The 27,873-nt window shown below is 39.6% G+C and overlaps 2 protein-coding genes across 3 annotated transcripts; one reads left to right on the forward strand and one right to left on the reverse strand.

Moving 5' to 3' along the window:
* Positions 1–10: 10 nt before the first annotated feature.
* Positions 11–9,818, forward strand: LOC129768369 (protein Cep78 homolog). The gene is made up of 4 exons (XM_055769979.1): positions 11–441; positions 501–682; positions 8,230–8,963; positions 9,030–9,818. Exons 1-4 carry the CDS (start codon positions 147–149, stop codon positions 9,703–9,705), a joined length of 1,887 nt encoding a protein of 628 aa, XP_055625954.1. The 5' UTR covers positions 11–146; the 3' UTR covers positions 9,706–9,818.
* Positions 9,819–19,302: 9,484 nt separating this feature from the next.
* LOC129768370 (SET domain-containing protein SmydA-8) lies at positions 19,303–27,799 on the reverse strand. Of its 2 annotated transcripts, XM_055769980.1 has the most exons (4): positions 27,572–27,799; positions 21,631–21,657; positions 20,615–21,368; positions 19,303–20,557 (listed from the first exon to the last, which is right to left on the reverse strand). In XM_055769980.1, the coding sequence occupies exons 1-4, from the start codon at positions 27,719–27,721 to the stop codon at positions 19,770–19,772; spliced, it is 1,719 nt and encodes a 572-aa protein (XP_055625955.1). In that variant the 5' UTR covers positions 27,722–27,799; the 3' UTR covers positions 19,303–19,769. The 2 variants fall into 2 exon arrangements, with proteins under 2 accessions (XP_055625955.1, XP_055625956.1); XM_055769981.1 differs by lacking the exon at positions 21,631–21,657.
* Between the last annotated feature and the right edge of the window lie 74 nt (positions 27,800–27,873).

The raw sequence follows: 27,873 nt of genomic DNA on the forward strand, positions 1-27,873 counted from the left end.
GCTGTCACCGTCTGACACGGTTCCATCTTTCGAGATCTTCTCAACGTAATTTTCACTAATCCAGACGAAAAAAAATCGCGAAAAATTCTTTCAATATATACGAAACAGTTAGATTTAGCATTCAGCAGCAGGCAAAACCACTCAAGATGACCAACTGCAAGCGAGTGAACACGACGAACCGTCGCTTCAAGGATTTCCACCGACGCTATCTAGCGCTCTGCAGAGCGAGGAACTTCCCACCGTTGGCGGAGCTTAGCGGAATCAGAAGTGGAGGAGGGTCTGGTGTCTACAGGTGTGCCAGCGATCAACAGCTGCATAAGGGGGTGGACCTTTATGGGGATCGTTTCAAAGAAACCGACTGGCAGCTGATCGCCGACGCTCTCATCGAAGATGGCTCGCTTGAATTTTTAGCCATTCGGCTGCGGAAGGTCTACAATGACGGTACGAAAGGCGATGATGATGACATTGTTCGATGTGGTATTTTGATTTTTTTTTTGCAGTACTCGACAACGGTTATATCCGAACTGATGGCAATTTTGATCGTCCGATCATTTTGAAGAAACGATTGTTTACCCGACTTATTGAAGGCCTGGCACATTTTTTGGTCAACAATCAGGTGGTGAAGGTTTTCGTGCTTGAAGCCCTTCCTATCCAAGATGTGTACATGGCAACGCTTGTAGATGTAAGTATGTTTTAATGATTTAACAGATAAAAGTAGTGAGTTTGATGGGAAAATGGTCTTTAGGTTGGTCAACTCCCATAATATATTTCGCTTGTAAATTGCCACTTGTTTGGGGCCAAAAAAACACTCCCAAATTTAACACTAATCTAAATTTTTAAATCCCGCCAATCAGAATTTTGATTATTGCAGTAATTAGAAATTTAAGGTGAAGGTGGAAGCTAGCCACAAATGGCTCCCACAATGGCGCTCATTTCTTTTATCTACCTCCCTTACCCCTCGCCCGAAAATCAATAATTTTGCGAAACAGTGTGAAGAAAATGATCGTTTGCACACACTTCCCACCAAGTAATATTAATCAAAATCTAATAGATTACTCACCAATTATGAAATTTTCATCTGCCATCGCAATGTATAGTGGAAAACGTCGTAAAACTCGAGCTAGTGCTCTGAAAGTTAACTTTTCCTTTTTTCAATTTTCCACAATGGTTTTGTTTGTACTGGTGAAAACATCGTTACTTTTTCGACACTGATGCCAGACAACATAATCGAAACAGCTATAAAAACCATTGAATAAAATGTCATTCCTGAGTCATAGCGTTTCATGCTATGAAAATTAATAAAATAAAATTGTGTTGATATCAATACAATTATTATTTTTACGTTTAATGGGTCTATAATGTAAGTTTTAGCAACTTTAACATTGGTTAAGAAAATTGTATTGTTGCAAAGATCGGAACACTGCCACGGCTACCCATGCTTTCAAAAATAGTAAACGGAAAAGTATTACATTCAATCAAAATGCCTCGACCAACGAAGAAAATGGTTAAGGCTCCCCAACGTGAATATGTGAAAGCAATACGATCAACGAAGGAAAACATCAAGGAATTATCAACGTCGAGTTACTATGCGGAAAAACTTGTTAACACCAAAAGAGCCACAATTCGCATGTGTTATAAATTTGCTCATGTTATGCTCGCGTATAATCAGAATTTTACTTCATTTGCAAATACACTTATACATATTTATATTTGCAATTGTTCATCGGAACACATCGTTCATAGTATTGAATTGTTATTTTTTTTTTCAAATGTATTCTAAGACTCGTGTCAGTGAAGCGCCACACAGTCTGATAAGTGAATTGATCTATTTAGGGGAGATGGGGGTAAGACGGACATGTTAAGGAAAACTTCAATTGTATATTTGAAAACTCATGTACTGAAATTGAAACAAGCCGAAAAGTAGAGCATTTTTATCGGTGCGGGTATAATGAACATGTAGTGGGGGGGGAGGGATATATGGACAGGTTCATAATATACGAAGCATACGGCCTTATTCTGCGTGGCGTGTGAGGTGAGATGACAATTGTCACTTATGTCACGCGATTCCACCAGGCGTATGCCGTGAGAAATCTCACTTGAATGAACTCTCACTTTATTCCCGCTCTCAAATATACGTGACGATTGTCACATGAACTGGGATTTCTAGGTGACAATCGTCGACATGTCTTGAGGTGTCGACAGTGCATGTAAACAAATGAAAAAAGGAAAAGGAATAATAAGTGTTTTTTTGGGTCGTATAGAATCGATAGTAATGGTATTATATGTATCAATAAATTCAATTTATCTTCAATTTTCACAGTACGAAAGACAAATTGCAAGTAGTTTGTTTTTTTTTTGTGAAAGCGGTAGTGAGTCTGTTATTCCTCAATTGGACGAATAAGCACACCGAAATTATTTTCATTTCATGAAATCTATTTATTTTCTCTAAAATATATCTATCATATGGGTCTTGTGTTTCATCTATCTATCCGCGAGTCATCGTCACCGAACTGCATATCCATTTCAGAAGCCGTGGTATATGCCCGAGCCGGAGCCAGAGCAACAATTTAACACTGAGAGTGCAGAGAGCAGCAGCAACTACGACCAAAACAAACAAAAATGCTAAACTTTACAGGATGCAATCAACTGTTTCACCAAATCTAAATCAAATACCTGCAAATTCGGCAGAATGTCCTGATACACTAACAACAGGCCAGGTTAAATCAGATCTATAGATACGGTACTGACTGCAGCAAAACAAATATCTGACCTCTCTGAGCGAAACAAATAAAATTCTGGGATGCCAGATGTTTTTTCTCAAATATATGCGATAAAAATCTGAAATATTTGTAAATATGTGCTAATGTCTGACATACTGACCAGCTTCGTTTATCATATGGAATTAATAATGTTTTGTCACTATTTTAAATAGCCTGCAGCAGGAATAAAAGGTTGTGATAAAAGTTAAATGTCTGCAAATTCGTGAACACATGTGCGAATGTGGCATCTCTGATCAGATTTGGCAACCAGCAGAATGAACGCCTTGTCACTTGCTGTTCATCCTCTCACATACATCAAATGAACCTCTCACGGCATCCGAAACGACTGTAGGAATAGAGTGAGGAGAGTTGCGTGATGGTGATGTGACAATTGTCATCTCACCTCACACGCCGCGTAGAATCAGGCCGATAGAGATTTTTCGCTCGCGAGAGGAATAATTTCACTTTCTCTCAGTGTTTGTGCGTCCAGTAACTGAAATAGAACAAAAAAGAAGGCAATATAAAAAAGAGTTCAATATTCTTCCCTTCACTTTCCATCATGCATTAGATGTGATTATGGAAGTGACTGTCCATTCAATAATTTAAATTTACCTCTTACGAATGAATTTACTTTTCCGTACATACCTAATATTGCTTCTCTGTCAAATCACAAACCGAAATATAACCATCAGCTAATTGATATATATATATATATATATATATATATATATATCTATATATATATATATATATATATATATATATATATATGTATATATATATATATATATATATATATATATATATATATATATATATATATATATATATCTATATATATATATATATATATATATATATATATATATATATATATATATATATATATATATATATATATAATGGATTTCTGTCTGTCTGTCTGATTCTTATGGGCTCGTAAACAACTGAACCGATCAATATGAAAATTGGTATGTAGGGGTTTTTGGGGCCGGGGAAGGTTTCGTGATTGTTAGACACTCCTCCCCCCTCTCTAAGGGTGGGGCTGCCATACAAATGAAACACAAATTTTTGCATTACTCGGAAATTAGTCAAGCAAACGAAACCAAAGTTGGCATGTGAAGGTTTTAGGGTGCAATAAATGTTTCTATGGAAGTAAGACACTCCTCCACCCTATCTAAGGAGGGGCTGCCATACAAATGAAACACAAATTTCTGCATTACTCGGGAATTATTCAAGCAAAAGAAACCAAAGTTAACATGTGAGGGTTTTAGGGTGTATAAATTTTTCTATGGTGGTTAGACACTGCTCCCCCCCCCCCCTTCCCAAACTAATGAAGCATATATATATCTGCCTAGCTCAAGAACTAATCAAACAAACAGAACCAAAGTTAGCATGTGAAGGGTTCAGGGTGCAATAAATGTTTCTATGGTGAATAGACACTTTTCCACCCCTCTCTAAGGGGAGGCTGTCATACAAATAAAACACAAATTTCCGTACAACTCGAAAACTAATCAAGTAAAGGGAGCCAAATTTGGCATGTGAATGTTTTAGGGGGCACGAAATGTTTCTATGGTGAATAGACACTCCTCCCCTCTCGTTAAGGGATAGCTCGAGAAATAATCAAGCAAATTGAGCCAAATTTGGGATGTGAGGGTTTTTGGGTACGAGAAATGTTTCTGTGATGGTATGACACCCCTCCTTCCTCTGGAATGTAGAGGAGGTCCCATAAAAATAATACACATATTTCAATCAAACAAGACAATTGAAAATTTTCGGAAAACTCTGAAAAAAAGTTCGAAAAATTCTATTCGCATATGTTCAACAATTACATATCGACAAGCGTTCTTAGTCCGTTTGATGTTTGCGCTAACGATTGAATTTGGATAGCTTCGGATTGCATATTGTACACGATGCATCCAGAATGTATGAATTCAAAAAACTCGCCAAAATTTTACAACAGACACATCCTCTAACTTCATCTGGGATGCGAAGGAATGTTAAAATCATTGGTATTAAAGTTCATGATGTGTTGATGTATCCTGCGATAAAAGCCGTATCCTCGTTTGAGCTCGTCTTCAATCTTGCGTCGTTGATTCCGATAAAAAAAATGAAAACTAGTCGAGAAGCTTTTGAATCGCTTCAGAACTGCTGCAATTTCACGTTCGATATTCGTACGAAGTTCATCAATCGTCGCTGGCTTGTTGGCATAGACCATAGACTTGGCGTAGCCCCACAGGCAATAGTCTAACGGCGTCAAATCGCACGGCCGAGGCGGCTAAATGACTGGGCCATTTCGCGAGACAACACGCTCACTAGAGTGCCAATGAATGTATGGGAAAAAAGTGACCTTCGAATTTCCAAAGGGAACTTGATTAAAAATGTTGATTCCCACAAAAAAACTACCTTATGCAAAGTATCAGCTCAATTGGACTTCATTTACTAGCGTTGCACAGCCGACAAAGTTTGAGTTTTTTGAAAATCGTAAAATCACCCATCGTCATATCGATTTTTCGTACGGGACTTACTGCGAAATATTGATTCGCACGATAAACTACCCTATGCATTTAAAATCAAATGAAATGTCGAGATTTACTGACATCTCGAAGAAAAAAATTGTCAAAAATCGAATTTTCAGACGAAAAAACAAACAAGTGGCAAAAAGTCAAGTTTTAACCAAAAAAATTGTTTTCGAGATAACAGTAAATCTCGAAGTTTTATGCGTTGGCATTAATTTTTTTTTTGGAAAACCCCGATTTCCTTTAGTCCTGGGCGATTTCTTTATTTCAGAAAACCTAAATTTTGACATCTGCGACAATAGTAAATGAATTCCGAATGAGCAAATATTTTGCATAGGGTATTTTATCGTGCAAATCAACATTTCGCAGTAAGTTCCGTATGAAAAAGCTATATAACGATCCATTGGCAGCCTTAATGATCCGTTTGTCTCGTATTCCGAAAAAAACCCACTAAGTTCCAGTGTCGATTTTTGACAAAAAAGACGGGTGGGTAATGTCGGGGACATAACCGGAGTGACGTAGGACTATACAAAGGGGACAGCTTTTGTTAAATATATATTTTAAATATATTGTTTTATTTTCTTCTCCTACGTGAATACCTACCTATCTACCTGAAAAATGGATTAGTTTACTGTTTACTCTTTATGAATATGTTGATGGTTCTGAAAAGAACCTTTGGTGTTGTGTTTTTGTTATCACTCGATATTCCCATCTTGTTCGGTTAAACCTTCCTGTTTAGCTATTGCGTTTGCCACTCGCCACAGCTTTCACAGTTGGAAAACTTCTTCCCATCCAGCTTGTGACATGTTGTTCAGTAAATTACATTTAATGCGACGTGCCGGAGAAACACTTTGCCACTCACTGAAACTAATTGTTGCCTTGATGAGCGCCGAACCGAAGCTGCTCTGTTCTTGATGCGGGTTTTCTGATTGTCGTGCGTGAGCAGCTTTGCAAGCCAACTCGAGCACTCCGACGGTCGAAACTCTATAATCGCTGTTAGGTATACTGGTGCTCCGGCACCAATCCGTTCGGCCTAGTTACCCTTGCGGAGCAATCAGTGAATGCGACCAACAGGGAACTGGAGACCTGCACGGTTCGAGTGAGACTTTGCCTTTCCCTTAACTTGTCCTCCTTTGTTACGTCCACGATGCCGATGCCGTACCACCACACGGGTTTACGGTTTGAAAGAAAATAAGAATTTTTTGGGGTCCGCGTGTTTTATACTCTAGCGGTACACACTCACAGGATAGAGACAAATCGGCAGACTCAGCCAGAGGGGCGAGTCCAACGAGACGAACGAATGAGCGTTAAAAGGGAGCGATTGCAAAAAAATACATTCATTACGATTTGTTCGCTCGTTGGATTCACATGCAGGCTAAAAAGGGTCCTTTTCAGGATCACAAAATTATCTTCAATCTAAAGAGTTTATTGTTTTGTTATCACTCGATATCCCCATCTTGTTCGGCTAAACCTTCCTGTTTAGCGATTTGTTGCCACTTGCCACAGCTTTCACAGTTGGAAAAGTTCTTCCCATCCAGCTTTGTGACATGTTGTACAGTAAATTACATTCAATGCGACGTGCCGAAGCACCACTAGGTATTGCATTGAAGGCGATTTTAACCTGTAATTGAACATTTGCGATGACATTGTTACAGTGTCGACTTTCAATGTGGGGTCATAATTTGGATCTCTATGTTTACAAAAATGTCCAACTAAATATGTCGCATTCCATGTCCGTCCAATTAGCTAAATGTCGAACTAATTGTAAATTACTGTACTTTCAATCTGGAAACAATTTAAGAATTGGTGAAAATTGAATAATCAGGAATTTTGGATAATGTTTTAGAAAGCATTGAACTGTATTTCCTAAACTCTTTTTTGGAAGGTTTAATGGCCATGAAAAGCGCCTTGTTTTATGGAATGGCTCCAATTTAGAAAACTTAGTACTCGTGGTTTTGAAAAAAAACCATTTCGAACGCCCTCGATGCCGCCTTGTTCTGGATTTGCCACCAAAGCAGATTGTGTAAAGAACAAACTTTTTTCTTCTGCTACCTGCTGCCGTTTTGCGATTGCGTTTGCCACTCGCCACTCGCTGCAACTGCCTGTTGTCTTGATGTCCACCGAACCGAATGTGTTCTGTTCCGAATGCGGGTTTTCTTATTGTCGCGAGCAGCTTTGCCAGCTAATTCGATAACATCGGCGGCCGAAACTATATGTCGCCTGCTAGGTGGACTGGTGCACTGGTACTAACGCGCTCGGCCTAGCTACCCTTGCGGGGAGCTCCAGATCAACACGGTTCGAGCGGGATTTTGCCTTTCCCTTCACTTTTCCTCCTTTAACATGTCCAGACATGGCTGCTTGGGTTGGTTTGTTGATGTGTTGTGATGCGAACCGATGCGGTGTACGGTTTGAATGAGAATGATCGTTACGGCAGCGGAGCGGGGATTTTTAAGCTGACTGGCTGGCTCGAGAATAACGCATGTGTGAGACTGCGACCAATGTTTCGTTCATTTTTTTCTTTTTCTTTTCAATCGTGCTTCATTCTATTTCGCTGCTGCTCTGGTTGCCCGTTTTGGTCGGTACGATTTGAGGAGCACAAAATGGACCAATCAAAAATGGGCACATAGTGTATTTGGACAATGCTTGATATTTCACAATTATTCAATTATTTATCTCAAGAAAAATGAAATGTTATTCGTTATGATAGATGCGTAGATATATTTCCTATCAATTGATGCAAAAACCTTTGCGATCTATTGAGAAATGCTCGAGTTATAAGCGTTCCAAATCTTGCATTTTTTCCTACTTGTTCAGTGCCTAGATTTCCATTTCACCCCCTATATCTTCCGGTTAGACGTAGTCCTACGTCAAAAAATTGAGATGACGTGAACGAAATATGGCCTTTTAGGGGACACGTAGAATTCAACACACACTTTCATCTTCATTTTCAGGCATTGCAGCACAATAATTCCATCACCGAGTTGAGCTTAGCGCGCAGCGCAATTCGCGACGAGGGCTGTGAAACGGTCTGCCGGGCTGTGATGCATCTACCCCGGATCGAATCACTTAATCTGTCCGGCTGTCAGCTTACGGTTCGCGGTTGTCGGTCAATCGCCGAGTTGATCAAGTTCCAAAAAATTCAACGCTTCGCCCAAAGCTGGCAACACTCGCTCCGCTATCGGGATGTTGACATGAGCAAGATACAGGGCTTGCGTAACATTATGCTGAACTCGAACCCGGATGTCGGTGATGAGGGCCTGTGCGAGTTGACCGAGGTTCTCAAGGATGACGAATGGATTCGGCAGGTGCACTTTAGAAGTTGTGGTCTAACTGATAAGGGAGCAAAATTTTTGGTGGACTGTTTGAATATGAACAAAGCGATCGAAAAGTTCGATATCAGAGGAAATGGGGATATTTCCAATGTCGCTTGCCACGAGATCTTGGTAAAACTGGGAATAGATATGGAATCGTCCGACAGCAGCCAGTCTTTGAATGAGAAGAAAGGCGTGGGACAGGGTAAAATGAGGCTGTCTGAGCAGGTTAAGTATTTGCAACAGCAGTTGACGGCGGAGCGTCTTCGGAGTGCGCAATTGCAGCATCTGGTCGAGCAACTTCATCTGCAACAAACCGAATGTGTGATTCAGCTGAACAATTTGAAGGAAGAGTACAGGCGAATTGTTGATCAGTAAAAACGATACCGCAACACCTTGAAAATTGGACACAATTTTTATTTTATTGTTTAACTTTTCAGACATGAAGAAATGGTGAAAACAATGAAACGCCAGGAGAAGGGAAGGCCGAAGAGTAGAAAGACTGCACTTCGTAAAAGTCGCAGCGAGGCGCTTCCTACATCGATGTTCAGTCGTAATGCCAACGCCGGACGGATCTATACTCGAGGTAGTAACAAATCTAAGTCAGAAATGACAATGAAATGGATTCATGATGGTCACGTTACTGCAACGAACTGTGCGGGTGGTTATGCCAAACGACCCCACGTGTTGGAGGGAACTATTGGGGATACTGGATTGAACACGCGTTTGAATGATATCGCTGAGCTGAATGAAGGAGTCCATACGCTACATAAGAACTTCGAGGAGGCTGGATTTGGTGATATGGGAGTCGGATGTTCGGCTGTCAGGATTAGAAGTGCAGGATATAATAACAAACGCTCCGTTCAGTTAAATACAAAAGAAGACACTAGCGAGGAGGAGTATTTTAACGATATTGGGGAACCAGTCGATCACATGGAGAGAAATGACGTTAATAAAGTTTGGCGAGATTGCGAAGAGGAAGGAGACGATGACAGCGGTACCAATTCTATCTCCGGTGCAGATTTGTTAAATATGGTCGTCAAAAAGAGATCAATGGAGCATACAGGTGAATCACATTCTGTTTTTTTGAGCGTTTATGATGCAGATGAGAATTAAACACTATTCATTGGGTATCATGATGAAGGCTCTATATTTTATAAGGGTATACTCAACTTTCGGAAGGATCCGCTCAATAAAATTCCACATGTATCGATGGTACAATTTTGCTATTTTTTTTAGTTTATTATTCATCACTAGTGACATAGAAGAGCTGTTCCACTGTAAATGATGATTTTTTTCATAAATTTTATTTTTGTATTTTTTTATTTGGTTCAAGTTTTGCAAATACATGATTAAAAAGGACAATTGGCATTATCAGTTTGCCATTTTGACTCTAGTCTTACTTTTGAGAAGAGTTTAACCCTCTACCGCTCGAGTTTTTTATTTATCTAAAAAACTACTCCACTTTTATCTCGAATTTCCGACTTTCAACATAAAATACTCCTAGCAGAAAGCTGCCAGCATAAAAACAATGTGTAAGTGTGATAGATGAAAATATTCTAAGGACATTCTAGTGAAAGTGAACATTGAAAATAATGTCTGAATAATTTGAAAAGAGAATCCGCAAAGCCCGTCTAAAGGCGGTCTTGGGCTGTAGAGGGTTAAGCAAAGATTGCTTGAAAATTTTCAAAAAATGTAACTCAAACTGTTGGTCTGATTGATTTGGGTTCTTTGGCAACGTTTTAGGTTGTTATTAGGACTATATGGAAAAGTAAACAAGTGTTTTATTTTCATTTTATTTCGGAAATAGCACTTGAAACTACGTTTTTTGAATTTTCTTGTGTATTGAACAGTGCCCCAAAATGAAAAAATAATGGACAAAAAATTTTTTTTTCAAAAGTTGAATTTTTGAAAATTATTGAAATGTTTCTTATATGGTAAATGATCTTGGTTTTTGACGTGGGACTACGTCTAACCGGAATATATGGAGGGAAAAATGAAATCCTAAACACAGAACATGCAGGAAAAAATGAAAGATTTCGAATGCTTATAGCTCGAACATTTCGTACTGGATAGGAGAGATGTTTGCATCACTTGATAGGGAATATTTCTACGCATCTATCGCAAAATGTTGTTTTTCATTAGATAAACAATTGAATAACGGTAAAATATTAGGTGTTATCTAAACGCCCTAACTGCATCGTTTTGATTGGCCCGATTTACGGTTTCCCTAACACAGCCATCAAAACCAAGCAGCCTTGGGGAAATCGACATTGCAAATACATGAAAGTAGGGGGACTTTTGTTCTCATCGAAAAATGTTCCCTAACACAGACTTTAAAACCAAGCAGCGAAATCGGCATTGCAAACACACGAAAGAGCCTAGAGGCGAGTAAACTGAAAAGTTTAAACCCTCTTAAAGCCAAAAAGAAGAAAAAGAACACAGGAAAGTAGGGGGAGCTTTTGTTCCCACCGAAATGTGTTCCCTAATAGAGATTTCTAAACCAAGGTGCCTGGAGAAATCGGTATTTCAAATTCATGCAAGTCGGGGGTATTTTTGTTCCGACTGGAATGTGTTTCCCTAACACAGACTTCAAATCCATGAAGCGTGGGGAAATCGGCATTGCGAATTCATACAAATCGGGGGTATTTTTGTTCCGATTGAAATGTGTTTCCCTAACACAGACTTCAAAACCGAGGTTTCTGGGGAAATCGGCTCTGCAAATAAGTGCAAACTGCGAGAACTTTTGTCCTCGCTTGCCTTTGTGCAGAGTGGAATATGTCTGTCCTAACATGATCTTCTAAACTTAGGAACCTGGGAAAATCGTGCAGCCACTAGAAGCGAATGACATATATTTTACACATATATTTTGTTCTAGTCATCATACCAAACGTAAAAGGTCCGTCATTAAATTTACTTGTAACGAAGAACAATCAATCACAATAAATGAATTGACTTTACACGGCATTTGTTCATTTTTTTCACTCACAGAGCAAATATATTGAACTCAATTGAATTTGGAAACTGTTTCATTCCATCAAGAATTTAATCAATACAAACGAATGTTTGCTAAGCTAAGGTAGTTTCACGTGAACCTTGCGGTTATATCATAGATATAACCCACTCATTTTTTTCGATTTATGGTGTTTTCACGCAACTAGTAAATGCAAATCAATTTTCTTCATGAAAATCACATATAATCGATACGAGTTTGGGTTTTTTGAATTGCTACAAGGCTAGTTGCTAATACAGTTCGGACTCGATTATCCGGAGTATTCTATTTTTGATTTTTTATTTTTAGATCAGAAATTTTGAATAATTTGTTAATATGCTTTATAAATTTTATCATTTGAACAAAATTGAACGTAATTAGGTAGATGAGGGGGCTGGAATAGGGGTTGTTCCATACAATCAGTTTCGATTATCCGCAGCAGATTTATATCCGTAGAAATTTCCAAATTCGAATGAATATTTTGAATTAATGGGCCCTATTATAGAAATCGAGGCGATAAGAATTTTGCTCGTTAGCTCTATTTTATTATTATAGAAATCGAGCAATTCGATAGCACCGAGCGAGTGATAGCTTTCGATGCAAGTGTCATTTTGTTTCGGTTTGTGTCCTTGATATTTTCCTTTGGGAAACATTTCAGAAACACTTAAATATATGCAATTTTCAACACATGTTCGTTTGTTTTGATCAGTATTTGTTTCACGGTGCTGCCAGAATAGTCTATACAAGGTAAGTGTCCAATCCAGCATTATTTATATTAATCATGTTATAGTTTAGAATGCAGAACTTACCTCCAGAGCATATTTCAGTGACTGAAAATAAGTGGACAGACAAATCACACCCAGTTTGAACGACTCGTTGAACCAATGAAAGCGAATGTAAACATTGCTCGAGGTATTTGTGGCGGCAGTTCAAATAGAATCCCGGTTAAGGAAAAGTGGAAGGAATTCATTGAGGAGCGTAATGCACTGAGACCATCAATGTGTCTTGGTTCAGAATGGCAGAAATTATGTGTTTCTTCTACGATCCATATATCTTCATAAGTAAATTTTATCATATTCTTTGAATTACTATCAACCGAATTTCCTACCTAAAAATTGCTTATTCCTGTTAGCGTACATTAGTACGTGTTACTTTTGTCAGCAATTTTCTTTTTTATTGCTATACTATACCGAACTTTCTATACCATATGCTAAAGCTGAAATGTCTTGCAAAATAATTTTTTTTGACGTAGGACTACGTCTAACCGGAAGATATAGGGGGTGAAATGGAAATCTAGGCACTGAAGAAGTAGAAAAAAATGCAAGATTTGGAACGCTTATAACTCGAGCAAATCTCAATAGATCGCAAAGGTTTTGGCATCAATTGATAGGAAATATATCTACGCTTCTATCATAACGAATAACATTTCATTTTTCTTGATATAAATAATTGAATAATTGTGAAATATCAAGCATTGTCAAAATGCACTATGTGCCCATTTTTGATTGATCCATTTTGTGCTCCTCAAATCGTACCGACCAAAACGGGCAACCAGAGCAGCAGCGAAATAGAATGAAGCACGATTGGAAAGGAAAAAGAAAAAAAATGAACGAAACATTGGTCGCAGTCTCACACATGCGTAATTCTCGAGCCAGCCAGTCAGCTTAAAAATCCCCGCTCCGCTGCCGTAACGATCATTCTCATTCAAACCGTACACCACATCGGTTCGCATCACAACACATCAACAAACCAACCCAAGCAGCCATGTCTGGACATGTTAAAGGAGGAAAAGTGAAGGGAAAGGCAAAATCCCGCTCGAACCGTGTTGATCTGGAGCTCCCCGCAAGGGTAGCTAGGCCGAGCGCGTTAGTACCAGTGCACCAGTCCACCTAGCCGGCGATATATAGTTTCGGCCGCCGAAGTGATCGAGTTAGCTGGCAAAGCTGCTCGCGACGATAAGAAAACCCGCATTCGGAACAGAACACATTCGGTTCGTTGGACATCAAGACAACAAGAGTAGGAGTAGGAGAAGAGTAGGAAATACAGTTCAATGCTTTCTAAAACATTATCCAAAATAATAATAAAACACAATTTGTTTTTTTATAATTTGTTTGCCAGGATCTGATGAGTATGTGAATTTGGCAGTTGTTCTGAGCTTATTGATTTTCACCAATTCTTAAATTGCTTCTAGATTGAAAGTACAGTAATTTACATTTATCTCGACATTTAGCTAATTGGACGGACCTGTAATGCGACATATTTAGTTGGACATTTTTGTAAACATAGAGTTCGGGGTCCAAATTATGACCCCACATTGAAAGTCGACACTGTACCACTGTCATCGCAAATGTTCAATTACAGGTTAAAATTACCTCCAATCCGATACTGAGTGGTGGTAATGCGACGTGCAATTGGATGTAATTTACTGTAAAATATGTCACAAGCTGGATGGGAAGAAATTTTCCAACTGTGAAAGCTGTGGCGAGTGGCAAATGCAATCGCTAAACAGAAAGGTTTAGCCGAACAAGATGGGGATATCGAGTGATAACAAAACAATAAACTCTTTAGATTGAAGATAATTTTGTGATCCTGAAAAGGACCCTGTTTAGCCTGCATGTGAATTCAACGAGCGAACAAATCGTAATGAATGTATTTTTTTGCCATCGCTCCCTTTTAACGCTCATTCGTTCGTCTCGTTGGACTCGCCCCTCTGGCTGAGTCTGCCGATTTGTCTCTATCCTGTGAGTGTGTACAGCTAGAGTATGAAACACGCGGACCCCAAAAAAAATATCTTATTTTCTTTCAAACCGTAAACCCGTGTGGTTGTACGGCATCGGCATCGTGGACGTAATAAAGGAGGACAAGTTAAGGGAAAGGCAAAGTCTCACTCGAACCGTGCAGGTCTCCAGTTCCCTGTTGGTCGCATTCACTGATTGCTCCGCAAGGGTAACTAGGCCGAACGGATTGGTGCTGGAGCACCAGTATACCTAACAGCGATTATAGAGTTTGCGGCTTGGCTTGCAAAGCTGCTCACGACAATCAGAAAACCCGCATCAAGAACAGAGCAGCTTCGGTTCGGCGCTTATCAAGGCATCAATTAGTTTCAGTGAGTGGTAAAGTGTTTCTCCGGCATGTCGCATTAAATGTAATTTACTGAACAACATGTCACAAGCTGGATGGGAAGAAATTTTCCAACTGTGAAAGCTGTGGCGAGTGGCAAACGCAATAGCTAAACAGGAAGGTTTAACCGAACAAGATGGGAATATCGAGTGATAACAAAAACACAACACCAAAGGTTCTTTTCAGAACCATCAACATATTCATAAAGAGTAGACAGTAAACTAATCCATTTTCAGGTAGATAGGTAGGTATTCACGTAGGAGAAGAAAATAAAACAATATATTTAAAATATATATTTAACAAAAGCTGTCCTCTTTGTATAGTCCTACGTCACTCCGGTTATGTCCCCGACATTACCCACCCGTCTTTTTTGACCAGAAATCCATTTTCTCTTGAAGTCCGCCTCCGATTTGACAACTTTTGGGGTTTTTCGGAGGGCCTGCTTCATAATAGCCCAATATTTCTCTATTGGGCGAAGCTCCGGCGCGTTGGGCGGGTTCATTTCCTTTGGCACGAAGGTGACCCCGTTGGCTTCGTACCACTCCAACACGTCCTTTGAATAGTGGCACGAAGCGAGATCCGGCCAGAAGATGGTCGGGCCCTCGTGCTGCTTCAATAGTGGTAGTAAGCGCTTCTGTAGGCACTCCTTAAGGTAAACCTGCCCGTTTACCGTGCCGGTCATCACAAAGGGGGCGCTCCGCTTTCCGCAAGAGCAGATCGCTTGCCACACCATGTACTTTTTGGCAAACTTGGATAGTTTCTGCTTGCGAATCTCCTCCGGAACGCTGAATTTGTCCTCTGCGGAGAAGAACAACAGGCCCGGCAGCTGACGAAAGTCCGCTTTGACGTAGGTTTCGTCGTCCATTACCAGGCAATGCGGCTTCGTCAGCATTTCGGTGTACAGCTTCCGGGCTCGCGTCTTCCCCACCATGTTTTGCCTTTCGTCGCGGTTAGGAGCCTTCTGAACCTTGTATGTACGCAGGCCCTCCCGCTGCTTGGTCCGCTGGACGAATGAACTTGACAAATTCAGCTTTGGCGACATCCCGGACCGAACTTCTCGGATCACGTCTAAACTGCTTAACTACGCGCTTGTGATCTTTTTCACTGACGGAGCATCCATTTTTGCCGTTCTTCACCTTCCGGTCGATGGTTAGGTTCTCGAAGTATCGTTTTAGTCTCAAGCGTTAATACTCCTGCTACGGATCAACGATGATTCCAACTGTCGGGGCTTGGGGAGTGGGTACTATTTGCGCTGGGTATTTCCGAGGAGGAATCGATTCCCCCTTCGAACGTTAATAATTCTTTTCCGGATGAACGAAGTGGTATGATAATCACTTTATTTGAAAGATGAAACGTCTAAGATTTATATGTTTGTTACTTATTGATTGCTAAGTCAACGTTAGTCCTACGTCCACCTTGCGGTTATATCAAAGATATAACCCACTTCTATTTTTTTCGATTTTCGAAACATAACTCCTTTCCCCAGAACGCGCCAGACAATTTCTGGCTACGACACTGCAATATACAAATAAATCAGTGCAAATCATAGTTATTTTCCTCATTCTAGATTTTTTTTTAATTTTATTTTTTTATGATTCGATTATCCGGAGTGAAAAAAAAATCAATACTCCGGATAATCGAGTCCGACCTGTACTACCATAAGGTGTTGAAATAATTCATATTTTTATGTTTTTGAACGATTTTCCTCAAAGAGAAATTATGGTCCACCTCTGATCATGATTTGTCCAAAAAATGATCATGGTCCCGTTTTAGAAATCACCATTCTTGAATGAAAAAATCGAATTTTCAAGTAGATCGATCAGTAAACTCAAGCAATGTAAAATGCAACACATTGCTTGAGTTTACTGATCGATTCATAATTTAGGATTTCTTCAAAATATAGGGGAAAAGGGGGGAATTCGGACCACCTAAGCAAATCGCCTAATATTTCCAAACCAATACGGTCTAAATAAAAAATGTCACATTGTATACTGAGCTACACTTGTTTTCTCTCAATAAATAATGGGCCTGATCACGAACATCACTGCCACGTACGCTGGCACGTCACGTACACTTCACTTAATCTTTTTGTGTCTATCATCATTGTCACGGACAGTTGCGTGTAAAAATGAACTCCGTGAAGTGGAAGTGTTCATTCCCGTTTTTAAAAGTCATGTTGGTTGCATAATGTCGGGTGTTTGAACGTTGTGTCGGTTGCATAATTTCGGACGTTTAAACGTTATGCAGGTAAAATCAATAAAGCGTATGAGATAATATTCGATTTAATTAATCGTATGTTTTAGAATGACAAGTTTGCGATTATACCTCGATGATTAGTTTGCTGAATCAAATGCTGGCTCAAAGATGAGGAGGAATACTTGGGTGCTCGGGAACAATGTAGTTGTTGAACATATAGGAATGTAATTTTACGCTAGAGATAAAACATGACTATTATGTTTAAAATTCGAAATCTCGCATACTCTTGTGCTAAGCTCTGTCTTAGTCGTTTGAATATTGAGAAATATTTAGAATCTTTTTTATGAACCGTTCCTACAATTCTGATGAATAATAATATCTTCTATATCTCAGAACAAACCCGAATTTATCCACCTCACGATCAGTATAATTTGAGCTACTCCCATATGGGATTCTGAAGTTTAATCCTCTTATCCTTCCATTCTCGTGTAATTTGATACACGGGACATAAGGTTTGATTTAATTATTTAAACAGAAACTGGTCAGCACTTTTTTAAAGTTCTTTCATTCAAAGTATGTCATCAAAACAATACCGTTGAAAATATCTATAACGTAAAAAGTTATAACTATCGTCCTGATTCTGGTCTGGTCCGCCAATTGTGAATGTTTGAATTACAAAAACTAACTCTGCAATGTGGGAAAACCTTGACAGTTATTATTTTGTATTCAAAATATCAACAAATCAATGTTATACATAATCAATGCTTGCTGTGTTTATGCTACCGTTTCCCTCTACTTGTGAAGTTTTACCAAAGTTTTTTTTACTTTAGGTACATACGGTTCAACAATAGAAGGAAATGACATTATAAAAAATCCAAGTTGAGCCGTAATTTTTGAGATAAAGGGGTGGTCCAAATCACCCCATATGATCAAAACATATTTGGGCCAGTGGCCTCCATTGCCATTTCATGGTATTGCAACTCTCTTAGTCTAATCCTAAAAATAGAAACAAAAAACTTCTGTTCATTCAGGACAATCGGAAGTAGGCCTTCGTCATGTTTCAATGGGCCTACGAGAGCTACATTTTTAATCATTAATTACGTCCCATAGCGCATTTACGGAATCCAAATGAACAAATTTACGTCCTCTGGATACGTCAGAATTCCGTTCTAAAAAGGCCACCAGGCAGGTAAATTGCGAGGGGCGCAACGTGAATTGGTTATATTACGCGAGATGCAACTGATCTTTCAAAATGGATTCATTGTTTAAGCTAACTAAATGTTATAGGAACTAAAGCTAAAGTGCCATTAGGGAATTCGATTACTAGTCTACATCTAGAATTTTTCTGAAAATTACTGGAATATCAGGGAATTTTTTTCTGATTTTGAGTCGACACCCTGCTTAGGAAGAACACTGTAACGCATGGCGACAAGGGCTAGCCTAGCAAAAGAACGTGAATATCCCATCAAAAATGCAATGGAACTGTTCGATTGGGCTCAAAGGCGAAAGGAAGAGTAACTAACCCAAGTTTTCTTTCTCTATGCAACTACAACAGATTATGAACATATCAAGCTTAATAAATAATATTCGAAACCGATTACTGTTACTATTATCAAACTGTAATGATAGTAAAAAAAATGCTTTCAGAAAAAAAAATTCTTGTTTGAATAAACTCGAAAAACACCTGAAAACGACCAAAAGTTGGCGATTTTCAGCAAGGCGTTGTACTATAGGTGGACCGCAATGTCAAAATTGCTGTTCGGCCATTGCTCGTGAAAAAACAAATTTGTTTACAAAACAAATCGTATCTTTTGGTAACAAATGCATTCGTTGGAAAAATAGCTACTCGCGCTTTACTGTCGAATCATAACAGTGCAGAAGGATGTTTTCAGTATATCTTTTCGCTTCTATCTGCGCAATCAATGCCTTTTTTCCAAGCAAAATGTACTTCTGTTTGGCTCCCATCGGCGGGGAAAAGAGTACTATCAGCTTATGGCGATGGTGACGAGAAATAACGCTGATTATGTAATTGGCTAAATCAAAAGGAGGGTGTGCACTCTTTTTCACGAATATATATTTGCTTATTTTTCCTTCAGTTATTTTCCTCAGCGAGTTTATATGAAACCATAACCGCACACACAAACAAAAAGTAAATAATTCTGAAAGTTACGTCTCGCTACTCGTCTCATGTCATGTCCTGAAAGTGTCAAGAACGAAACACCCATCGTTCAGCATCTTGATTTTCAGTAAATCTTATTTCGAAATCACTGTATCTCAAGAAGGGTAGCAATTTGCAAAACATTGCTGTGCACCTTTTTTATTGCAAATCATGCGTACTTTTCTAAATCGGATCGAAGAACATCCATAAGAATCATTTCAACAGTTTTGAAAAATCCAACTTTATTTTTAAAAAATTATACATATTTTGTCATTATTTCTCCTTCTTGGCGCACTGTGCAATTGACTTCAATAGTTGTCCTCTGCAACATATCAAAAAATCCAAAAACATCTTTTTGAGAAAATTGAGTTTAAGGTTTGTGTTCGGAATAAAATGAAAATAAAACATTTTTTTAACAATGCATACTTTCTCCATATAACTCTAATAGTAACCTGAAACGTTTCGGAAGACACCAAATCAATCGGACCAATCATTTCTGAGTTATATATATTTTTGAGAATTTTGAAGCAATTTTTTTTAGAACCTTCTCAAAAGTAAGGCTAGAGTCAAAATCGAGAACCGGTGATAATATTTTTTTCTTTTTTGGTCATGAAGAATGCGTCTGAAAAATTTGAACCAAATAAAAGGAATACAAAAAAATCGACTTTTGAATTCAAATGGAATCGCTCAAAAATAAATCGCGCACGCCTATACTCAGAAAGACATCATCATCTCGACCCGTTCAGTTGCTTTCACGATTTCTTCTAGCAACTTCTTTCCCTGCTGGGTTCCCATTTCGTTAGCGAGAACTTTCTTGGCACGCATGAGACAATGCAGGGCCTCATTGTAGTTCTTCCGTACATCAGCATCACCTTTCGTAGCTCCGGCTCGTAACTTTCTTTCAGTGATCTCAACAAGAGCTGATTGCTGCTCGAAGAAGATAACCCCGGCGTACAAGCTGAGTCGGAACGATTCCGGATCCAGAATGTCGATGATCTTCATCATTTCCCGGCATGTTTCGACTTTCTCGGCGAGAATTTTGTCCGACAGCTGGTTGGTGCGGAATCCCTCGAGGTGTCCGTACATCTGGATCAACGAGTGTTTCAGCGATAGCAGGAAGTAATGATTGGGGTGGAGGAAAGTAAATAGCTTGCGGATAAGCTCCTCCATTTCACGGACGGAAGATTTACGCTCCATCACATCATCAACCTCTTCGCCAATTTTTGACAGTAAGAAGTTCACTTGATCGGCTTGCACCTGAACCGGGCATTGATTACACTTCCAATCGCTTGTCTCTTTCAACGGATCGATCGGCAACTGATAGCCGTTGCAGTAGTTCTCATCAACACCCACACATTTGAGGGCACTAAGGTAGGTTCCCAGCTCGGTTGGATCCGTGCACCGCACGCAGGTACAAGCAAAGTATTTGTTGGTTTTAAGATGCTCACGACGTTGTTGGGTTCCCCACAGGGAGTGTGTGTAGGTTGTGGACAGATGATCTCCTGAAATACCAACCACAAGAGGCATGAAGTCATTTTTGAGTGAATTAATTTACATACCTTTCTTTATGTCTTTTCCCGCTTTGAAAGTAAGCTTCATCCCTTTGGAGCAGTCAAATGTGTAGAAGCAGTTTGGCATACAGCAGTGCTCCAGCATACAACCGAGCGGATAAAGTCCGCAGATCTCCCGCCCGTTCGACAATGGAATCACCATAGCGTTGACCTCCAGTATGCCGCTAATCATGTGCAGAACCTTTGCGTCACAAACCGGAAGCACAACTTTACCCTGTTTCTCTTCCAACCTCTTTAGCGGTTGCAGAAAGTTTCTCAGCAAGTACTGCACGGTTCGCTCATCAGCTTCCTTGTAGTACTGCGTTCCCTTGCGTGCACTGTAGTGACTCTCCAGCTCCATCATCTGATCGAACGCTGCCTTATTTCGTATCTGCAGAGCCAAACACTTCAGCACAATCAGTGCATCGTATCGATAGTAATCGAATATAGCGTCTGGATTATCTTTTGGTTTGGGTCCACCGCCCATACTCAGAATACCACACTCAAGCGCGTGAAGATTTGCGTTCTCCAGTCCGGGGCAGTCCGGTTTGCAGGCAGGCCAATTACAGGCCAAGCACCGGTGCAGCCCTAGCTGACAGTCCGCGAAGCAACCCACGCAGGGTACTATCGACGAGCGCTGTTCGTACTCGGCCAGGTTCCACTTGGGACCAATTATCAGCGGTGTCTCGGTGAAGATTGGCGTGTCCTTGGGAATGTCCCGGTTCGCTTGGAAGAATCGACCGACCTCTTCGCAGCGAGCGAGCTGGCGTTTGTGGGTTAAAGTAAGACTATTAGATATTTGCGATTAAAGCACACGAAATTTGTTAGGGTACACATTGTATTGTTAGTTACAGAGAAGACGGGTTCATAATTTACGCCACAGACAAGTTTACATCACAATTGGGATATCGAACGAGTACATTTTGATGGCATGGCATGACGATCTGAGGACGGAACAGGTACAATTGCTATATACAGTGAACAACATATGGATAACATAATTGACATAAATAAACCATTAATACCTTTGCGTTTGCCGAGTGCTGCACAATCTGCGTTTAGTGAAGTTAAACAGCAAAGAAGCGCTATTAGATGGCTATTTCATTTCAAAAAGGTTATAGAAGATAGTTGATACATATTTTCCAGCGATTTACCGTAAAGAATCTATCGAGGCAACGCTTGTGTTGGACATCAACAGACACGTAAGTATAAGTTCTATAAAATTAACGATATTGTAGACATAGTGACATAGAAGCCATGTGATAATTCCTTCAAAGATCTTCAATCTAAACTTTATACAACAAATCATTGATTAATATTTCAATTACAATGAACTGCTAGTTAAGTGTTTTGGTAGAATTCAAGATGTTATATCTTTGATATAAACAAACTACATTGGTAGGCATGAAAAAGCCTATCTTGCATGTTTAATTTTTTTTTCTAAATTTGAGAACTGTCTTCAAAAAATTCAACCGTAATTTCATAGAATTGCATATTAACTAGTATTCTCTCAAGTAATCAACAAATTTTGCTTTTTTTGTTACATTTTGTTTAATTAAATTGTGCAAATATTCGATGACAAAAATAAAAGCTCACCCCCAAAAAATAATATTAAAATCATTCAAAACTTTTGAGTAACCCCTTCTTTCCACATGTTATGATATGTCATGAGGGCTGTGCGGTATTATTTACAATCTTTCATTGATTCAATTGACGCGATCAAAAAAAAAATCATGACATGAAAATCGATTGTTGTTGTCTACACAGAGAGTTTTCAACAAAATAAGAAATGGGTGGAAAGAAAATCAGCATGCAAGTTATAAATCTCGTTGTTTAGGATTATTTGCAGCAGATTTTTCTGCGGAAGATTGCAGAGAAGTTCGGAATAAGCCAGGGAGTAGTCCGTGAAAATGTGCACAGCCACAAAGCTTACGATTCGCTTGCTGACAGTTCCGGAAGAGGCCGTCGTCGGTAGACCAATAACCAAACGGATCAACGAATCCGGAAAGTAAAGAAATCTCCAAAAGTATCATTCAGAGTCATTTAGGAAAACCTCTCGTTGGCGGTATCGGCCAGATCCGTGCGCTGCAGACTAGCTGAGCGTGGACTCAAGAGCAGATTCACGAAAAACGTCCGTTTGTCAGCGAGAAAAATAAACTGAAACGGTTGAAATTTTCCCGAAAATATGTTAACAAACTCAAAAACTTTTGGAAAAAAGTACTTTGGATTGGCGAATCGAAACTTGAGCATTTCAACAAGAAGCTGCACGAAAAAGTCATTTGCAGGCTACAGTCAAGCACGGAGGAAGCAATGTAATGGCGTGAGGATGCTTTTCCTGGGCTGTTGTAAATCTGGTGCTAATTCCGAATTTCCGTTCACGCAAAGTGTAACCCCTTGAATGGCCACCACGAAGTGTGATCTCAACCCGATTGGGAACCTGTGAGCCATTCTCGACAACAAAGTGGTGAAAGATGGTGTCACTAATAAGGACACTGATTTCACGGCTCTCCAGAAGGCGTGAAACGAAATCGAGCTTCAGCACCTCCAGAACTTGGTCGATATCAAGCCCAAACGTCTTCAACAATTCATTGAAGCTTCAGGAGGCCACACAAAATATTGATGCTCTTACTTTTTTTTTGCTTTTGACGTAGGACTACGTCTAACCGGAAGATATAGGGGGTGAAATGAAAATCTAGGCACTGAACAAGTAGGAAAAATGCAAGATTTGGAACGCTTATAACTCGAGCATTTCTCAATGGATCGCAAAGGTTTTTGCATCAATTGATAGGAAATATATCTACACATCCATCATAATGAATAACATTTCATTTTTCTTGAGATGAATAATTGAATAATTGTGAAATATCAAGCATTGTCCAAATGCGCTATGTGCCCATTTTTGATTCCATTTTGTGCTCCTCAAATCGTACCGACCAAAACGGGCAACCAGAGCTGCAGCGAAATAGAATGAAGCACGATTGGAAAGGAAAAAGAAAAAAACGAAACATTGGTCGCAGTCTCACACATGCGTAATTCTCGAGCCAGCCAGTCAGCTTAAAAATCCCCGCTCCGCTGCCGTAACGATCATTCTCATCGAAACCGTACACCACATCGTTTCGCATCACATCACATCAACAAACCAACACAAGCAGCCATGTCTGGACGTGACAAAGGAGGACAAGTTAAGGGAAAGGCAAAGTCCCACTCGAACCGTGCAGGTCTACCGTTCCCCGTAGGTGTATCCGCCAATTGCTCCGCAAGGGTAGCTAGGCCGAGCGCGTTAGTACCAGTGCACCAGTCCACCTTAGTCGGCGTTATATAGTTTCGGCCGCCAAAGTGATTGAGTTAGCTGGCGAAGCTACTCGCGACGATAAGAAAACCCGCATTCAGAACAGACCACGTTCGGCTCGGTGGACATCAAGACAACAACAGGCAGTTGCAGCGAGTGGCGAGTGGCAAACGCAATCGCAAAACGGCAGCAGGTAGCAGAAGAAAAAGTTTGTTCTTTAAACAAACTGCTTTGTTGGCAAATCCAGAACAAGGCGGCATCGAGGGTGTTCGAAATGGTTTTTTTCAAAACCACGAGTATTAAGTTTTCTGAATTGGAACCATTCCATAAAACAAGGCGCTTTTCAGGGCCATTAAACCTTCCAAAAAAGAGTTTACGAAATACAGTTCAATGCTTTCTAAAACAATATCCCAAATAATATTCTAATAAAACACAAACTGATTTTTTTATAATGGACCTGATCACGAACGTCACTTCACGGAGAAAACGGAATGAAATGCAGACAAATCGCATACAAATCCTTTCTTTTTCACCGTGAAGTGAAGTTCGTGATCAGGCCCAATTTGTTTGCCAGGATATGATGAGTATGAGAATTTGGCAGTTGTTCTGAACTTATTGATGGTTGGGGACTTTCCCGATTATTCAATTTTAACCAATTCTTAACTTGCTTCTAGATTGAAAGTACAGTCGACATTTAGCTAATTGGACGGACCTGTAATGCGACATATTTATTTGGACATTTTTGTAAACATATTGTTCGGGGTCCAAATTATGACCCCACATTGAAAATCGACACTGTACCACTGTCATCGCAAATGTTCAATTACAGGTTAAAATCGCCTCCAATGCGACACTGAGTGGTGCTTCGGCACGTCGCATTGAATGTAATTTACTGTAAAACATGTCACAAAGCTAGATGGGAAGAAATTTTCCAACTGTGAAAGCCGTGGCGAGTGGCAACAAATCGCTAAACAGGAAGGTTTAGCCGAACAAGATAGGGATATCGAGTGATAACAAAACAATAAACTCTTTAGACTAAAGAAAATTTTGTGATCTTGAAAAGGACCCTTTTTAGCCAGCATGGGAATCCAACGAGCGAACAAATCGTAATGAATGTATTTTTTTGCCATCGCTGCCTTTTAACGCTCATTCGTTCGTCTCGTTGGACTCGCCCCTTTGGCTGAGTCTGCCGATTTGTCTCTATCCTGTGACCGTGTACCGCTAAAGTACAAAACGCGCAGATCCACTGAAAAATATATCATTCTTTTTCAAACCGTAAATCACTGTGGTTGTATGGCATCGTTTCACATCACACCGCATCAACGGATTGGTGCCGGAGTACCAGTATACCTAATAGTGGTTATAGAATTTCGGCCGCCGGGGTACTCGACTTGGCTTGCACAGCTGCTCACAACAATAAGAAAACCCGCCTACAGAACAGAGCACATTCGGTTCGATGGCTAAAATATATAAAACACTATATCGATTTCGCATGGAATGGCTGAATACTACACAGCGAGCAACTGGTTTCAGCGAGTGGCAAACGCAATCGCAAAACGACAGCAGGTAGAAGAAGGAAAAAGTTTGTTTATACAGACTGCTTTGGTGGCAAAACCAGCCACCGTAAAACACGGCGCTTTTCAGGGCCATTAAACCTTTCAAAGAAGAGTTATTAAAAGTTTTTCACAATACCAATGCATTCTAAAGTGACATAATATGACATATAATATAAACTGATTTTTTTTGTTTATGCTTGTTCTTGAACTTATTGGTGGTTGGGGTCTTTTAAATTGATCATTCAGTTTTCACAAACCCATGTATGGTTTCCGAATTAAAAGTGGCTTCAAATTACAACACATTGTATGCAAGATGGCATTAACGAATTTTCTCGGTAGCAAGAACTGCTTTCTTTGGTTGATAACTGATGTTGAAAATTGACTGACGTTACATCTGCATTGCATAGAGAAATAACTAAGGAGAAACACGATGAGCTATGTATTTCCTGCTGCTCTGTTCTTATTTTAAAGGACTTTAATCCGAAGGTTATCCGTCCCTGTATTTGATGTTGATTTTTCAGAACGCTTATAGCTCGTTTATTTCTCGACAGATCATAGAGTTCGTCTCCAAAACCTCAGTTCTTTTTCATTTTTATTTACTTTGTTTGCGGAGACTACAAATCATACAATTTATTCGTCTCCGAAACCACAGTTTAAGGTACGATAATCTGCTCAATAGTGAAATATATGATAGTGAATGAGCTGATGACCATCTATGCATTCCCTATCACAGCCATCATTTTGATTGTTCGATATGTTCTTCTTTCTTCTTCTTCTTCAATGGCACTAACGTTCCTAGAGGAACTTCGCCGTCTCAACGTAGTATTACTTGCGTCATTTTTTATTAGTACTTAGTTGAGATTTCTATGCCAAATAACACGCCTTGCAATGCATTCTGAGTGGCAAGCTCTAGAATACGCGTGATCACAGTGCAAGTCGGAGGAAATTTCTTTGACGAAAAATTCCCCCGACCAGAACGGGAATCGAACCCGAACACCCGGCATGTTAGTTATGACGCTAACCACTCGGCCACAGGAGCACTTGTTCGATATGTGTATACGCCGAAAGATGCGTTGAACATTTAATAAGTACAAAGCCTTCAGAAAAAAATCAAGAATCAAGTTTGTAAAAAAAATAAAACGCAAAAACACAACACCAAAGGTTCTTTTCAGAACCCCCAACATGTTCGTAAAGAGTAAGCAGTAAACTAATCCATTTTTCATGTAGATTTTTTTTTTCAGGTCACGTAGGAGAAGAATAAAACAATATATTTAAAATATATATTTAGCAAAAGCTGTCCCCCTTGTATAGTCCTACGTCACTATGGTTATGTCCCCGACATTATCCACCCGTCTTTTCATAAGTTGGTTTTTAGAATCGTTATTTTTAGAAATTTAATGTTCTTTAATGTCAATTTTCATACATTAGCACATACATTCGTCATTTTTAGAGAAATAAAAACCTTTGTTTTGAAAACAGACACCAAACTTTCTAACTCTCATGTGACATTTTATCTAAATAGAATGTTCCGAAAGCTTGTTTTCGACTTTCAAAAGAAGGGAAAAGAGCTTTGCATGGTGGAGTACGATTACGGATTTGAGTCACTGTATTTGAGAGTAAATCAACAGGCCATGTCATTGCATCTGAAGGCAATAGGCTGTAAATTTCAAAATAAAATCTTTTAAAACTTATTTGTTCACCCAATATAATGGATAGGTTGATCCACATGTTTGAAACTCGAACCCAGAACGATTTTGTGACCTTGCAGGGGAAAAAAAAACTACATCTCCGCTTGTGAAATGCACCAAAACACGATTCACATCCAAGTTGTGAAAGTGTCGATTCATTCGCCGGCATACCGTAGATCTATTTATAAACATACTTCATTCATTCAGGTCGTTCCGATTCTCGATTAGGTAAAAATCAAGTGCACAGAAAGCGATACGGAATAGTGGGCACCAAAACATTCCTCATTCCTCGCAGCATCCCATATCGAAAGCGTTTATCAATCTGTTGCAAATCGGCTGCTGCTAAGTTGGAAAATGCCTTTTTCTCCAAATGCTACATCATAAAACGTTGTGGTTAAATATTTCCCTCCGAGCGATCCCCCCGTAATTTCACCTCGTATGGCTTAGAGCACGCATTTTTATGCTGCAGCTTCCAGTGTTTCTTCTGATGCTCCGGACTGCAGTACACGATCAGCTTGCAGCCGGCACATTTCAGCTTTGCCGGAACTCCGCATAGACCACAATTAGACGGTTGAAGGTTCATTACTGAAAAAAATCACTGTTATTTTCGCTAGATTACTACCGTTGTGGACCCGAAACGGAACCCGATCGAATGGGGGAACGACGTGAAACTGACAGAAAGTTGGATCGCTGACGGGATTGCGTTGGGTGGCGCATGCGGATTGAGATCAACGT

This window comes from Toxorhynchites rutilus, chromosome 2 (assembly GCF_029784135.1).
Source record: "Toxorhynchites rutilus septentrionalis strain SRP chromosome 2, ASM2978413v1, whole genome shotgun sequence".
Classification (NCBI taxonomy): Eukaryota; Metazoa; Arthropoda; class Insecta; order Diptera; family Culicidae; genus Toxorhynchites; species Toxorhynchites rutilus.